The sequence below is a fragment of the Lolium rigidum genome, chromosome 1 (assembly GCF_022539505.1).
Source record: "Lolium rigidum isolate FL_2022 chromosome 1, APGP_CSIRO_Lrig_0.1, whole genome shotgun sequence".
NCBI classification, from domain to species: Eukaryota; Viridiplantae; Streptophyta; class Magnoliopsida; order Poales; family Poaceae; genus Lolium; species Lolium rigidum.
In genome coordinates this window covers 91359217-91375661 of record NC_061508.1, presented here as the reverse complement: position 1 = coordinate 91375661, position 16445 = coordinate 91359217, and the positions used below count along the sequence as shown (strand labels likewise).

The window sequence follows — 16445 nt, the reverse complement described above, 5'->3', positions numbered from 1 at the left end:
AGGGAGGCCTGGGTGGCTTTGGGGTGAGGAAAATGGAAATGGGTTGGATGTGCGGGGACGGAGGGTGGGAGGGGGAGGGCTTTTTATCGGAGGAGGGGGGAGACGGGCGGCGTACGCGTTCCCGGGACAGCGACGTCGGCTCGGCCGTGTTGTGTTATTTCCAGTGCTGGCCGCGTTGGCGCTCCGGGCGTGGAATGGAATGGCGGTGTTGCCCTTTGCTGGTTGGGGAAGACGTACGACACGGGTGGACGTGCGTATTCGGCCGGGTAGCTAGCGGGCTAGCGTGGTGGAGCGACTCGAGTTATCGTTGACAGGCTGCCTATGGGCAAGGCCGGTCTCTTTCTTACGGAGGAAGGGATGGAAATGGAAATGGACAGGGGTGCGTGCGAGTGATGCGAGGAGGTGCGTATTCGTGGGTAGCACGCGGACACGCCTCTCATTACAAGGAAGATGGATGGACTTTTTTTTTTTTGCGGGGAAAGGAAGATGGATGGACCTGCCGGTACTATCTTCATGTAGATATTTTCCTTCGCATGCAGCTATCTCATGACCTGCTCGACCGCAGCTCATTATCTGATTATACTAGAAAGCAATAAACTAACTACTCTCTCCGGTCCATACTAGATACATAAAAATCCAGATAAAGTAGAGTCCATTAATATGAAACAGAGGGAGTAGTTAATAAACAACCTTTTGTGGGGATGAAAACCAACTTCGGATATATGATATTTGTTTGTTTAGGTTGCATACACCATGTGGTTTCGGATATATTATAAGTCCCTTACTATTTTACCCGAGGAGGTTTCTATGTTGCTACTCAAAAATCTTGAAGGGCTCCGAGGAGACCACAGAAGCAACCCTCAAGGGGAAAGGTGTTGTGGTCGCTACTGTGGCAGAGGTGGAGTTCCATCGACCACCTAAACCCCTTGACAAAGTTTGGTCGAAACCACCCATAGGTTGGGTTAAACTATCCATCGACGGCTCCTTCGGAGCTAATGAGGGAACAACTTGTTGTGGCATGGTTCTCAAAGATGGAGAGGGGAATATCATTTTCTCGGCATGTCGATTTGTGTTGACGCTCTAGAAGCTGAGCTACTGGCTTGCCGAGAAGGTTTAGAGTTATCCGTTGCTTGAAGCCATATTATGCCAACCATAGCTGAATCCGACTGCATACGAGTCATCTCAGCTGCTTTGGAGAGGACATTAGGTCGGTCTCCGTATCTAAATATCATCTCTGATATTGAGTTGCCAGCGAGTCTTGAAAGGGTTTACAAGTTTGTAAAAGTAGACCGTTCGGAAGTTAGGGTTGGTTATTGTCTCGCAAATTTTGCGAGGATAGATAGAGCATAATACTTCTGTTTGGCTTTGTTTAGGACCTGATGTGGCTATTCTGGAACTTGAACGTGAGCTTGTTGTAACCCTAATTTATTAATAAAGGTCTATTTTACCCGTCAAAAAGAAAAATTGGGTACCCATCCTAATGTAAAAAAGTTTGGGTACAACCTCTATTAACGGTGATGCGTATTTCTTAAAATGTAAAAAAGTTTGAGGGGTGCATGCATCCAGATTCGTGGTGATTTTGTGTATGGTTTTTGTCCGTATACCGACAGTTTTGGGAATTGCAAGAAGTTGCGGGCGCTACGACGTAGTGATACCTCGATGGATATGGGTTCACACGGCACACATGGCAAGTTGTACCCGGAGGGCAGAAGGGTCAAGGTATGGCGGATGGCATGTCACGTGCGGCATGTGAAGAGGAGGCTGGGTCCCAGGTAAGAAGGAAGGCAGGCAGGCTGTAGCCGCCCAAAGCTGACCGACCGACCCGACCCGGCCGCCCCCGCACCCGATCATCGATACCACCAACAAGAACGGAAAGCGGGCAGAGTGCGGTGCGGTGGAACCGTGGAAGGCAGGCGTCCGTCCATCTCCACCACTGACGCTCGGTCGCCGTGTCGCTGTCCCGGCCGCTGAGCTGTCTGCCTGGAATACGGATTAGCACGAGCCGACGCGACCTCGTTCCGCTAAATATACCGCCTGTGGCCCGCACCGCCTCGTCCACGTGTCGACGCCGTACGCGGTTGCTGTAGCCACTGCCACTCTCTTCCTACTGCTGGTTGCGGGTTTGCTGCCGTACGTGGTGATTAGGCACGTGGGTTTTTACAGGCTCGAGTAAAAAATGTGGGTTAATTAGTGGCCTCCTCCTCGCATGGTCCCGAACCAAACCCAGATATAGAGCGAGGAACATGTGCGCGATTGGGAGCTGGCCACCTACCGAACCAATGCCGCCAACTGCATGCATAGCCCTTTGGGATCAAATCAATCATGGGCGCGCCATTGACGGTGCGGCGCGCGCGTTCACGATCCACCGCCGACCTACGTTCCGCGCCGCGCGCCAGTAATTTCCTATCACCACGCCTTGCATCCTAATCGGCGCGCGGCCCGGTCTCGTGCTTGCGCGTCGTGCTTTTGGGGTCAGAGCAGTACGTTTCAACCGTTTGGCGCAAGGGTCAACGCACGCCATGGTTAGTCAATGGTAAAGGCCTCAAGTCGTACCCTTCAAAATTGGGGGAACCGCCTAGTTTGCATCGCGGATGCAAACCAACGGATCGAAGAGGGGAATTTCTTCGTCACATTCACATCTCTCGTATGCGTATAGTCGTATAGATACTTGCGCAGGCCAGGGCCCCCGTCCATCCCGTGTCGCCCCCACGTGGTGGCCGGGGGGAACCCTAAAGCGCCAACACTCCCCCCCCCCCCCTCTCCACCTCCCCTCCCTCGCCTTTCGCGGGCCTAGGCACGGCACTATCGTCGGGGGCCTCGATGGCGGCGCCTAGCCTCGGCTCGGCGGCGGCATGACGGACGTGGTGACCCATGCCAGTGGCGGAGGGAGGGGTGGGGGCGGGCTGCAGAGGGAAATCCTAGGTCCCCTTCTCCTCGCCTCTCGGTAGCCGGCGGTGGAGGGCTAGCGTTCGGCTGCGGTGGTGCCCAGACGTGTGCGGTGTCTCCAGACTGCACGATGTCCTTGGTGTCTCCGTCGGCAACCATGGCCAGCCTAGGATGGTCGCCGGCGCGGGGGCCCGACCTGAATAAAGGCGGAGGTCCTAGGGTCTCTCTTGGGCGAAGATGAAGACCTGCCGGAGGCTTGCCCTTCATGATCTGGCCAGAGTGTTGACTTCCGTCGGCGAATGTAACAGTGCTTTTATTGCCCGGAGTTTGCTGGATCGGTGGTATTCGGTCGTGCGCACCCATACTTTTATTCCGACCGTTTGGTTCTGCAGGGAGCTGCGTGAAGCTCTTTTCTGTGTTGACACCAAGTGACAGCTGATCCATGGTGAAGTCGGAAGAAGAGAATATCATGAAGGCCAGATTGGAGGACTAGCTAATGGAGGTTCAAGTCTTTGCGCTGTCGAGGGGCTTGCTTGGTGTTCCGGACTTCATAGCAGTGGTATGGAAATGAGGGCGGCCGCACATCTGAAGTTCGGAGTCTTACCTTTCAGGGTGAAAGCCCAAGGTCTGGCCTTAACTGGTTGTGTCTGGCAATGTCCTTGTTAAAGGCATTGTTTTGAGAGCGGAGACTATCTTCAGGGTCAAAACCTAAGATCTTTGATCGGGCGACGACGGCGTTGGTGCACTATTCCCTTCTTGGAGGCGTCGTTTTTGAGTTTGAATTTCAGGTGTTGTCTTGGTGGTGGATGTATACTGTTGCTAGGGTTGAGATACTGTAGCGGAACTTTTATTTCTTAGTTTTCTTTTTCTCTTTTTTGGATGTGTGCATCTGTGATGTTATTCGCTTGACTGTCGCTCTGAGACAGTAGATTTCTTGGTTGGGGGTCCCTTTATCAAAGGCTTGTTGCAGAGGCTGAGTGTAATTGATATTCTTTGACCTTTGATAATAATATATTTCCTTTATCGAAAAAAAAAACATCTCTCGTATGCCCCACCTCCACATGTCGTCAATTGGAGGAGTGTTTTCGCTTGATTTCACAAACAAGGCGGTGGTCCAGAGGCACAAGGTTAGGTTAGGAACACCGCCTCATCTTCCTCATTGAGGTTGCACAAACGAGGCTTGGGCTCATCCTGGCTAGCACCATAGCTGCTACCGCCTGCCTCGTAGTTGTGAGACATCACATGTTGGGTGGTTAGGGTTGCGGAGGCGGCGAGAAAGAGAAGATGTGAGGTGGAACAACAAGAAGAGGCTGGTGTACAAATGCCAGGAGCCAAGTGTGCCCATTTACTATGGAAAGCTTTGTCATTGCTGGATGAGCGAGCCACGTGGCGGTGGTCCGACGGTGTGTTGATCTATGGTTGCTTAGCAAACATGTGCGTCCATTTAACACGGCGAACAACCTCTTCCAGTTATTAAAAAAAAATCTTACCGATGTTCTTGTTGCCACTAGTTAGCCCCACCGGCAAATCTTACATGCCGCAGAGTGACGACGCCTCCACCCTAACATCTATGGATAGGAGTCGGGACGAGCGTATCGCCAGTTTAATTGAACTCTAAAATATGCCGGCACATTTAGAGGCGCCGGTGGGAGCTAGAATAGAGCCGGGACGCAAATAAATCTACCAGGCTGTCGGTACAGATGCTCTAGCTTGCATAGTGCTAGATCCTTTGAAAACGCGGATCGTAGATTAACGGAGTCGTTGTCAAAGGTGACGCGAGGCATTTGGATGTTCGGTTCAAGCTAGTTTGACATTTTTACTGCTACTACATACGTAGTAGTATATATTGTTCGGCCCACGCTCGTAATACAAAATGTGGCAGGCAACTTGTCCACTTTGACCAACTAGTGGGAGGTGCGTTTTCTTGGTAATTTAAACCTGGACTTTTACCACGTGCGGAACGGCACGAACTACTGCCACGGCTTACGCGCGCATAGCTCAATTAGCTGCTCTGACCCGGTTACTACGTCTGTTCACAGTAGGCGAATCCAGCTTTTGGTGCCTAGAGCAGAGGCACGTTCCAACTCGTGCCGACTAATGCTCCGTTTATTCCAGCCCCATTCCGATCCAGCCACAACTGGATTGCTTAATCTATCCGAAAAATAAGGTTTAGTGGGCTGCCCCCACAAAGCACAGCATGCAACAGGATTCATCGCCTACATACATGAAAGATCGAAACGATTTGTTTATCCATCCGCAAGGACGAGGCCGGTCGATCGATCGATCGACGTGACCGCTCGCTCAAGTGGCTGCTTTTGATAGTATTTTATCAGCAGAATGATAATGATATTTCATTCAAGGCTTGTCAATCAAACAGAATCCGTAGATTGGACCTAAAGCTGTATCGCACAAGGAGTGTGGCCCAGGCAACGCCCAAATCCGACAAGATATCGTTTTTAATCCTCCCGATCGCCTTAGCTTAGCCGTGACAACACAATGTTGCCATGGGAGGAGAGGGCGAATCGGGTTTCTTTTTTCAAGGATGGGGAAAGGTTCGTTGTGAAGCCATGACTTGGTGATCGTCGAGCCATATACATATTTTTTAGGTGGAACGAAAGAGCTAAGAAACGTACATACGGTAAGTAATACAAACCGTAAGCCCCTTGCGTATGTTTTGTGCGAGGTCGGACAGAAGGTATGCATACACACATGCTGACGTGGCCGTGGACCCTGGGTTATCTCTAGTGACGCCGTTGGATTATTATCTTAAGGCGTCCACAGAGGCCACGTACGAAACCTGACACCGCCGCCGCCGTGGATGGTCATGACGGAACGGTGACGCTAGGCTCCGAAGCAAAACCACTAGCGGCAGCTGCCGCACTGCGCCATTGCTTCACGTCCTCGCGTCGCAGGATCTTGTGGAGGACGTACCTGGTTTCTCCCTCCGTTCCACGGACGTAGTGTGGTTTGTGGCGTCGTCAACTGCACGGGTTGGTTTAGGTGTGCCACTACGGCAGGGATTAAGCATATCCATGTTTGCACTAAAGCGGCATACAAGTGCTCAACTAGTATGTTTGGCTAATACATGACATCATGTGTATCATACATCATATTGCTGCTTCGATACATCACTGAGGCATGTACGTACTACTTAGCTCTTTAGGTATTTTTTCTTAATGTTCTTAACTAGCAGCTCGTGAGCATATAACGAACAGAGCCAAATGATGATTTCAGCTCGTTACTTTTAACGACCTTAACGGACTAAGCCTTAACGAGCGCACATCTCTAGTAGTTACAGCCAGTGAAACAAACGTTCTAGAATCTTATATGTACATACACAAGTAGAGAACCAGACTTTTGTAGCCAAAAGATAACGCAAAAGCAGTAACGAAATAACAGTGTAAGATTCATGAACTCAAGGATGCTGCAAGCCTGCAACTTGCAAAATAGCCGAGAATATGATCTTTTACACCCTGGGGCTGGGAATACCACGATGCTCAATTCATTTACGGATAGAAAAGGGTTTCAGACAATGTTCACAGAACAAACTAAATGAATGTCTATAACTTAAACTCAATACAGTAAATAAGACATAAAAAAATGTTCTTTTCAACAAAATTTATTTGTGAATAATAAAGTATATTGCAGACAAAGTAACAATGTTCAACACAAACTGATGAATGTCTAACTAAAAAGTCAATACATAAGAAATAAAAGCAGTTGCTTCAATAAAAAATGACACGGAGAACTATCTTTTCTTTTCTTTTTTCACCTTTTTTTGATTGGGAAGGGGTTCTGAGAGAAGAGTACAAATAAATAGCTCGCTATACAGTTGGGGCTTACATTGACAGAGCGCATACTAAGCGCCAGGATATCATGTCCATGAAAACTGGTCCTCCTTTTTATCTACTTGTAGTCAATCCTCGTTGAAGCAACCATCAACACAACAGCAATTGCAATTATTTCAGATGTGTGTAAGCCCCTTCCAGATGGCTGAAAAGAACTGCTTGTTACCGCAGCCTGATGATAATCAATACAGGACACGGCCATCTCCTGGTATCAGCATTGCAGTTTACCAGATTGGAGTTCCAGATCCCGCTCCCGCTCCCCCTTTTCCTTTTCTTTTTTCACTTTTTTTATGATTTTCCTGTTTAGTCTTTTTACAAAGCAGCATTTTGGAGCAACAATCTTCTCAGCTTATTGTCGTCATTCACACATGCTGCACAATTGGAAAGACACCAATTGGTTCTCACTATGATCATATATATGAAATATGATCGGCCCCCTATGTGGCTGGTGGGAGCACCTGTTCAGCCGAAGGCAATGACACGCTCATGTCAGTTTTCGCAACTGCATTTGAATCAGCGCCTGAAGCCTCACGCTTCCACTGAAAACTTCTGGCACCCGCCTTCATGGGAGTACGTCCTCTAAAAGAGTTGCCAGGAAGGGCACCCCTTGGGTATGCCATCCTACTATGCCTAGCATACATTGATGACCGACCACTGCCAGGCCAACCATAAAAGTGAGCAGCTTCATGAGAGCTTCGCCTCACAACCTACAGTACAAGAAAATGGCATGAGTATCACCTATGCAGTGCACTCAACTCTCAGAAGCGTCGCTAACGTGTTCAAAGGTGACCCAAAAGGCTAACCACCACAATAGGAGATCGATTATGTTATTCTCATGCAACGAGGTCCACAGCACACCAATGCAGAAACATATATTACAGGAAAGCAAAACTTTAACAGTTACAACTTGCAAGGATTGTCCTTTATGTTCAATGATACGTGACAGGCTAAAATACTTCAAAAGAGGGAAGCGGTCGTACCTTGAGAATGCGTGTCATAAATGATGTGCCATTCAATGACAGAGCTCGCTCAGCCGACTCTGTGTGTAAAAATTCTACATATGCGGACCTGGATCAGATAAAAAATCAGTCACTGATGTCTATTCAAGAAACTGATTCATAGTTGCTGACTTTAGAATGAATTTCCTAGTTTATTTTAGCTCCTTCAACTTGCAACTATGTTCCACTTAGGCTCATGAACTTGAAAATTCAACACTAAGATCCTTAAACTTCTTTACCCATGCCCATTCAGAACCTGTACCCACTTAGGTCCATGAAATTTCATGCACCTAATTGATATTAAAGACAAGTACAACAAAGTATGGTTGCATTGGTTCTTTCCTCAGTCTAATATACCAGTTGAAAACTTGCATTCATACTATTGCCAATGGGGACGTGTGATGCTCACCTACTAAATGGTATCAAGCGGGCCTTTTAATGCAGATGCCAAATCTACTCAACTCCTTTCTATCACTTTTCTTTGCGGGATCCTCCTTTCGTTTCTGGTTTGCTATATATTTCACGTTTCTGTTTGTCTTGGTACTGATTCAGTCTCGAAGGCTGAACATAAACGTCCATATATGTTTTCAGGCATTATTCATGTTGACCTAGAGCTAAGGGAAGTAGCCTAATAGCATTGGATGGTTGCTACGAACTAGATATGACACCAGTCAATTTTATCGCATCTAATATGTAACCAAAAACTAAAAGAAACATTAAAAAACTTATATCGGCAATCATTAGCATAGGAAAAAATAGCTAACCCTGTTGGCTGCCCTGTTGCTGCATTCGTAACAATGACTACTTTCAGCACGGCACCAAACTTGTTGAAATGGCGAGATAACGAGTCCTTGGTGGCAGCAAAATGAACCTTCAAACAGAATTGGCAGATGAATAGAAAAATCAAGGGCATTAAAAAAGAAAGGGTGATAATGTAAGGATACATACATTGCTAACATAGAGGGTCCTTGAATCCGCATCCTCAGTGGGATGCACAGAGCTGTATGAACTTGTAACTGCAAAGAAAACTATTTGTGTTACATCAAATAATAAATGGTATTCTGTCAAATGTGAAGCATTCTCTACTGATAACTGATTCTTAGTGCTCCAATTTGCACATCTCTTGGATGAAATATAAAAATATATATTACACTCGCTGAATTTTGTTACATACCAGACGTTGCAGACCGATGTGACTCCTTTTGGACTTCTCCATTACCTGATTCCTGAGCAATTTTTGTACAGTTAGAGCACATCTACCACAATTCCTAATTTCTAAAAGAAATATAAACACTGAGGCAGGTCAGCTGACAAACATATACTACAAGGCCAATGTCCAAAAGAATGTAACAAAGAACTAATCAGCACCTTATGTAACACATAGAATGCAAAATCTTCTATTTATTAACAGAAATCTTAAAAATGAAAGCTAAGGAGGAAAGTATGAGCCTATGTCCTATATTTAGACAACTCTGTTAATACTAGGTTTAGCTTTTCAGTTTTCATCCCAAATTTCTTTCGATGATGGCATATCAACCAAACTTATTGATTCCGTTCTGTTCCAGCCAGAATTACCGGATCACTCTGTTTTCTTGACCAAAACGCAGCAGCTTGCATTCCGTACTGACGTAAATTCAAGTCATTCCAGCCGACGCATTGCATCCCAGACAGATTTCCTGTATCGGACATTGGTGCATCACACTACCGGTAGGCACAATACAATGCTGCATTATTATCACACTCTCCTCTTATCATAGGCACCAGCACCACGTCTGGTTCCTCTCATACGTGGGGTGGGACTAATATCGATCTGGAGGTTCTATTTCTAGCAAGAGGCACGTCGCATGGAGCATTGGGCCTGGTGCTTTCTGTGCTTCTTGAACTTGGACGCATGGGTCAGCCTGCTTTTGCTGCACGCATAAGCAACGCTAGGCCTGGCCACCATTCAAGCATTCACTCCTCTCGTTGTTTCATACATTTTTATTTTATTACATTTCTGTACATATGTGTATAAATTAATTATATAAGCCCAAAACAGAACACCGGAATGGTCTAGTACCGAGATGTTCCGTTTAAAACACCAGACCAGAATGACGACCCGAAAGGCCAAAGGATAAGTATGATATGATCACAGGCCTATGCAGTTGGCCACAAAGAGATTAAAGCATATCAAAGTAATTATTTAAAAACAACTGAACCCGCCCAGTTCAATCCAGTAGACACTAACCAGCAAGACGTTGAAATGATGTTATTTTTTCACATGATGTCCATCGACCCTACTGACACTCCATCCAAGCCAAATGGCAAATGAATACAAGTCATCACTACCATCCAAACATCCAACAGAAAAATTATGTATAGGGCAAATATTAAATTGTTTTGGCTATGGCTGAAATACCAACAAGGTACCTAAGTCATGATTAAAACCTATAAAGAGAAAAATAGCCAATTTCACATGGCAATTCATCTGTGTGCCTCGAATGCAAAAAAAGAAAAATCACAGCAGATAAACATTTTTCAAACCTAGAACACAGAAATATAGATAATTAGAATGGCCTGAGAAATGGTTCCTTCATATAACTTACAGATAAGATAATCAAAACAGACATCTGCAAATGCTTAACATGTTGCAAATTACCATTAAAAAGTTCTTGTTACAGGTATGAGGTAACTTACTTTGACATTAACAGCCGGAGAGGTAACATTAGGATTCATGGGTGTGATGTCCAGCTTCTCCACAACATGAACATCTTTTGGTGTAGCAAAACTGGGAGGTTCCACAGAACTGAGATTAACTGGACCAGCCACAGTTTTGCTTCCTCTTATTGGTGATGAAGAAAGAGGTTGCCCCTTATTAGTCAAACTTGAATGCCTCGTCGTACTGGACTCAGGTTCAGCGCTACATTTCGTCGATGTAAATTTCTTCTCCACAACTGAAGAGACAGCAGCAGCATGTGAATCAGAACCTTGGTATCGAGTGGTTCCATCATCTATGTCCACATCATCATCAGAGGTAGTATCAACATTCATTTCATCCTCCTCATCTTCTATGTTCAGGTCTCCTGATATCTCTTCATCATTATCATGCTGATCAGAATCATGATCATCTACAGATGTAACTGGCTCAAAATCTCTCCTCTCTTCACGAGAACGAGATGGTTGCTTCACAGCATTCCCTTGACCTAGTCGACTGAACACGCTTCCAGTAGATCTTCCTTTGGAAGAATCTGCAGCAGCCTCTGCAGCAGCTTTAAGAGCAGCTCCAGGTACTTGTAGAATTTGCCTAGTTCTTTCTGATCTTTTATCATTTGAGTTGTCTGTAGATCTTTCTGATCTCCTGTCATGCACGCTGTCTTTAGATCTTTCTGATCTCCTGTCATGCACGTTCTCTGTAGATCTTTCTGATCTCCTATCACGCAGGCTGTCTGTAGTTCGTTCTGATTTTTGACCATGCAGGTTGTCTGTGGATAATGTAGAAACCACAGAACGTAGGCGCTTGGAAGATGGCTCAGTAGAGCTGCTAGTTTGCTGCACAGCTTTTACAGCATCTCGAACAGCAAACTGCAGAAGACGGCGGGATGCACCAAGCACGGGACGAGAAGGCAATTCTCTCTGGGCATAAAAAATAAGAAAATTGATTGTAAATCGCATTTTTATTTCAGGTGAAAAAAACAACATTTTAAGTGGATTCCTAAAGAGTGGATTCATATAGTTGTACAAGAAATCAGGAGGCTTACTACATTGCAACACTTATTGGTAAAGCATAAGCAATTTCTTTCGCAAAGTAGAATATAGACAATATTTAAGAACATTATATGATTATAAGTTTGTTGATTCGGAGAGTTTCTCAACATTTAACTCGGCCAGTTGGTCCTAATAGGAAATAGACGACTGTAGCATAAAAAGTTAGTTGAAGCTCAGTAGCTCACAAATTCATTTTCATATTCATATTCGTGGAAGCAAACATTTGGTCTGTCAGTTGCCGACAATATTATTTTTTGGAATGCAACTGTTGGAAAATCTAACAACTAGAACCTAACAACATAATCATTTTTAAAAGCAAAAACTAAAAATTGATATTTTTTATGTATTATTATTGCTAACACTAAAAAGATACGCAGGTCAGTGTTAACAAGTTCTATGTTGTGAGATGTGTAGAAGCATAAGATATTGAACATTTAAATACAGTGTAATTAAAATTCAGATCCAGGGTACACCATGCTAAAAAAAAGCAAGGCGTGGCGAAGTACAGAACAGGTAGACATGAAAGTCTAGTGTTGCAGGCAATCCGTTTGATTAACAAAAAAAACACCCTTAATTAAGATTGACTACGCACCTTTGTTTGTTGCGGTTCATCCTCCCTATCACGCTTTCTGCCATTCCGTTGATTAGACAATGGAGGCTGTCGTATTTCAATAGACTTTTGCAGCTTTTTCTCTTCTCCGTGCAAAATATCTGTTAATACACTTCGTAGTGGAAAGTTTTTACTACCCTCTCGACCAGTTCCTTTCCATTCCCTCTTATTCCAACTCCTTGTGGTCGTATTTGATTCACTTGTATGCTCATTGTGAATTTGATCTTTGCTTCTGGAGTGCACCTCAAGTGACTTATGTCTCCCCTGGAGTTCTTTTGGTTCATCACCCTTGTTCTCTACCTCGCGCTTTTCTTGTGTTTGCACATATAGGTGCAAATTCAAAGATAGATGATCCCACAACCTATAAGAGCATACAATGGCGTGATCAATATGCACTTGCTAAGACAATATGAATATCAATTACTTGTAATTGCAATATTAAGCCCAAAAAATATCCATGCCCATTGTTGTTGGTGTAGTATAATAAAACAACAAAAATCCAGTTACATGATCCCACAACCTATAAGAACGTCCAATATGCACTTGCTAAGACAATATGAATATCAACTATTACTTCTAACTACAATAGTAGCCCAAAAAATATCCATGCCCATTGTTGTTGTATACAACAAAAATCCAGTTAGAGAGAGGGGCGTAAACTCTTCTCAGTCGCAAAGCAGGGTCGTACTATAGTAAATAAGCAGCCAAATTACTAACAACCATGCGAAAACTAAAAATATCAATTTGTGAATTATATGTGTATCACGCGCAAAAGAAGTTTACAATAAACTGTGCAAACCACTTCATTTTGCACAAGTGAATATTGGATAGTAATGAGTAACAGAGAAAACAGTGGAAAAATACATTGAGATTGGTTGTCAACTTAGTTCACACACGGAGAAATACAAATCACATGTCATGAGTACTAACCATGAAATAAACGTTGCACTATCATCAGCTCCCAGAAAAATATTGAGGTCCTTACTGGCCTCATCCTTGCGCTTTCTACCTGTCAGCAGCACCATAACATAGTCCTGCACTTAAGATAACAACAGAGATCAATGTATTGCTCTCTCTAAAACATATATTGCAATAAAGCAACAGGCAAACGAAAATATGATGCTTAAGCTTCCAATGCGTGAGAAAATGAATATGTTGTGATAACAAGTGCATACTTCACTCTTTCTGATTAAGATGATGGCATTCACTGCAGGTACGTGGCAACTAAGAAGAAGATTTTCCATCAGAGGTATTGTAGCCAAACACAAAAACAATGTCAAAAATATACGGCATTTTTCCAATAATGGTTTAGGCATTTTTCACTGTTACAATTTTGGTTAAGACCAGCAGTAAAAATACGAAAGAGCGAGCCCATATAATACCATGTGCCAGAGCAGTGCATATGCACAGGCCCCCAAACTAGGGGTCCAAATTTTCCCTAAGCACTACAAATCAAATGACTAATTGAACATTAGACAATAAAGTAAATAAAGAAATTGTGCGCTGAAAAGCCAGCAACTCCCGGCCCATAATACCCTTTGATTCTTGCTCTTTCCAGCCTCCAAAGGAAGCTGTTGCTAACAATAAATTGGTACAGTCCAATATCTCATTTATCTATGTATGGGTGTTTTTCTTCTCAATTCTCATTTCTCATTCTTTTGTTCTTTCATTTCAAACATTCTCTCGTGCATTATTTGGTCTACTAAAGTTGGACTGTCTTGCTGGGCCACACCCAGCTATTAGAGCATTCCAACTAAAAGATACAATACTACAGTAGTAACCGATCTATTCAAAAATATAAATCACAAGCGCTTCTTGAAATACATCCTTGAGCAAGAATTTGCCTACAACAAAAGGTGGATTGCCTAATACAAAACTGATATTGTTGAATTAAAAACACTTCTCAATGATAATATTAATTTTGTCTCAATGATCAACATATAGTTAGACTAATCATCGCTCAAATTTTAATCTTGCGAAAATATGCGCTTATAATTCTGAATGGACGGAGCACTTTGATATTTTGTTTTCATCAAGATATAATTTCTTAAGTAAAAAATCACTCATTTAATAAAACAAAATTAATTGGATTATTTAGTCATAGGGCCTAGATTTTATTGCGAACTGGGCCCCGGTTTATCGAGTACGGTCCTGAGGAAGAGTTGAGTTGATGATAGTGGTCTATCGTTTAATCAACATGCTCAGGTTTCAAGCTGCATTACCTCAAAAAAAATGGGTTTCATGTTATACACAACTTCAATAACTCAAGCTCCATCTAGTATCCATAAAAGGGTAGTAACAACACGACATAGTGAATGGTGCATAAGTGCAGAAACTTTAATACTTGAAAGTAGGGAATTAGGGATCCATGGTTCCTGAGCAACTGATGTAGTAGTGCTGAATAGATATAGCATTCTTTGATTACACAAAAAAACTAATAAGAGAAGAATTCCTACTCTATGATGATATGATCACATTGTAAAAGGTACCTCCAGCACGGGGAGTGGACCAAATATACATAATGCTCACGGCCCTACAAACCAAGCATAATTACACATTGTTTCAGGGATTATTACACCAGCTGAATTCGCCTAGGCGCAGTACAACGTAAATATGTAATCTATGAGACTAGAGGGCACACTAAATTAGAACAGACGGTTATCATTACAATCCAATACATACCTAAACTCCAGGAAGCAAAAAAGATCAAGCAAAAGCTGCCAGCCATTGAGGTTGTAAGATCTAACAGTATATCGTGGGAGAGGAAGTGAGAGAAGAAGCAGCAGACAAGGTCACACAATAGCACAAGTCGCAGAACTACGGACCCAGCCACACACACAAGCGCGAAGGCACCTAAGAGGGGAAGGGGCGGCGGGATCGAGTGGCGTCATCTTACCGCGAGGGATTCTTCGCCATCCTTGAACTCTCGCAGCTTCTCCCGCATGCGCTCCAGCAGCTGCTTGGCGCCGGCGCCGGTGAAGTTGGCCTCGAAAGTGCGGTCGTCGGCAGCGAGATCGGCCGCCTCCATCGTGGCGGAGGCCTCCAGAACCCCTCCCCTTGCAACCCTAGATCCAGCCCGATGGGATAGAGGGGCGGAGAGGGGTTGGGACGAACTGGAGAGGCGGAGAGGGGTTGCTTGTGGACGGGATTTGGAAGCTTGAGCGGGGCGGCGGAGTTGGGCTCGCCGGGAGGAAGCGCCGGCAGCGCGTGGAGGTGGAGGTGGAGATGGGGTTAGGCGACGGGACGGGACTTGGATGCGAGATTTTATTGGGTTTTTTGTTTTGGGTTTTATTGCTTTTGAGCGGCTGTATGTTACCAACACCTGTTTGCTAGGCCGTACGGAGGCTATAGGCACGCTCTAGAGAGACGAAAACGCCTTGTTTGGTTGCCTGCTCTCTCCATACCGTGGCCTACAAGGGCGCGTTTGGTAGTCTGCATGCTCCTTTTGCGGGCCAGCAATTTTCGGCCCGTTTGCTTGCCTGGAACGAGTCGTGTTCTTGCAGGAACCGGTTTTTAAAGCAGTGTTGGGCTAGGCTCCGGAGGAACGCCTGATTCGGCTGTTTCCAGCGGTGCAGGCAAATCTTCATGGCCAGAAGGGGCCAGTCGCATGGCAACTCCGAAGGGGTTCTTTATTTGGCGTGTTTTCCTTGGCGAGCCGCGGGTCTGTTTTGCGGAGTCCCTGGTCGAAGTACTTAGCCGTTCAAGTCACCTGCCTAGGGTAGAGGAGGGCGATTGCATGCTGTGCGGTGTAGCACTGTACGTTTGCTGAGGCCCGGGGGGCTGGTCGAGCGGGCGACCCTGCCGTAGGGTCCAGTCGCCGTTTTCCCTTGACGGCGTAAGGGGTGGGGGTTGGTACAATCCTGGAAGTGCGACTGACTAGCGCGCCATGCCCTTGTTAGCGGAGCTACTTGGCTGTTCTGGACGGCGCTACAAGCAGCAACAAACGTAAGTCTCCCAGTTTCCGACGTGCGCGTCTTTGGCGATCTTCTCGTTGTGCGTTTGGGAGATAGGTTAGTGCGTTGCACATAGGCGGGCGGCGAATGCGAATGGAGTAATTAAAGGCTTTATTGATATTCAAGTTTCGCATACATGGCGACTAGGTGTAAAATCGCCGGAGGAGGTTGATGTTTCAGGGGCGCTCGACCTCCCTGGTGAGGGGCTCGCCGTTGTCGTATTTGCGGGCGTCGATGAGGTAGTAGGCGTCGTTGCCGAGGACTCGGCTGATGGCGAATGGCCCTTCCCATGGGGGGGATAGTTTGTGCATGCCTTTTTTGTCCTGGATTAGCCGAAGGACGAGGTCGCCTTCTTGGAAGGAGCGACTGCGGACGCGATGATACGTCTCCAACGTATCTATAATTT

The 16445-nt window shown here is 45.2% G+C and overlaps 1 protein-coding gene across 1 annotated transcript; it reads right to left on the bottom strand.

Moving 5' to 3' along the window:
- Positions 1-6622: 6622 nt before the first annotated feature.
- Positions 6623-15326, bottom strand: LOC124693674 (nucleolin-like). Its single transcript, XM_047227138.1, has 9 exons — positions 14983-15326; positions 13017-13120; positions 12069-12447; positions 10409-11344; positions 8907-8958; positions 8681-8748; positions 8497-8603; positions 7715-7802; positions 6623-7441 (listed from the first exon to the last, which is right to left on the bottom strand). Exons 1-9 carry the CDS (start codon positions 15112-15114, stop codon positions 7172-7174), a joined length of 2136 nt encoding a protein of 711 aa, XP_047083094.1. The 5' UTR covers positions 15115-15326; the 3' UTR covers positions 6623-7171.
- Between the last annotated feature and the right edge of the window lie 1119 nt (positions 15327-16445).

Bases quoted from the DNA above. Each gene is read 5' to 3' on its own strand.
- LOC124693674 (XM_047227138.1), bottom strand. From the start codon at position 15,114: ATGGAGGCGGCCGATCTCGCTGCCGACGACCGCACTTTCGAGGCCAAC. The intron at 13,121-14,982 runs GTAAGATGACGC...TCTTAAGTGCAG, and splicing joins ATGGCGAAGAATCCCTCGCG to GACTATGTTATGGTGCTGCT. The intron at 7,442-7,714 runs GTACGACCGCTT...CTTGTACTGTAG, and splicing joins TTATGACACGCATTCTCAAG to GTTGTGAGGCGAAGCTCTCA.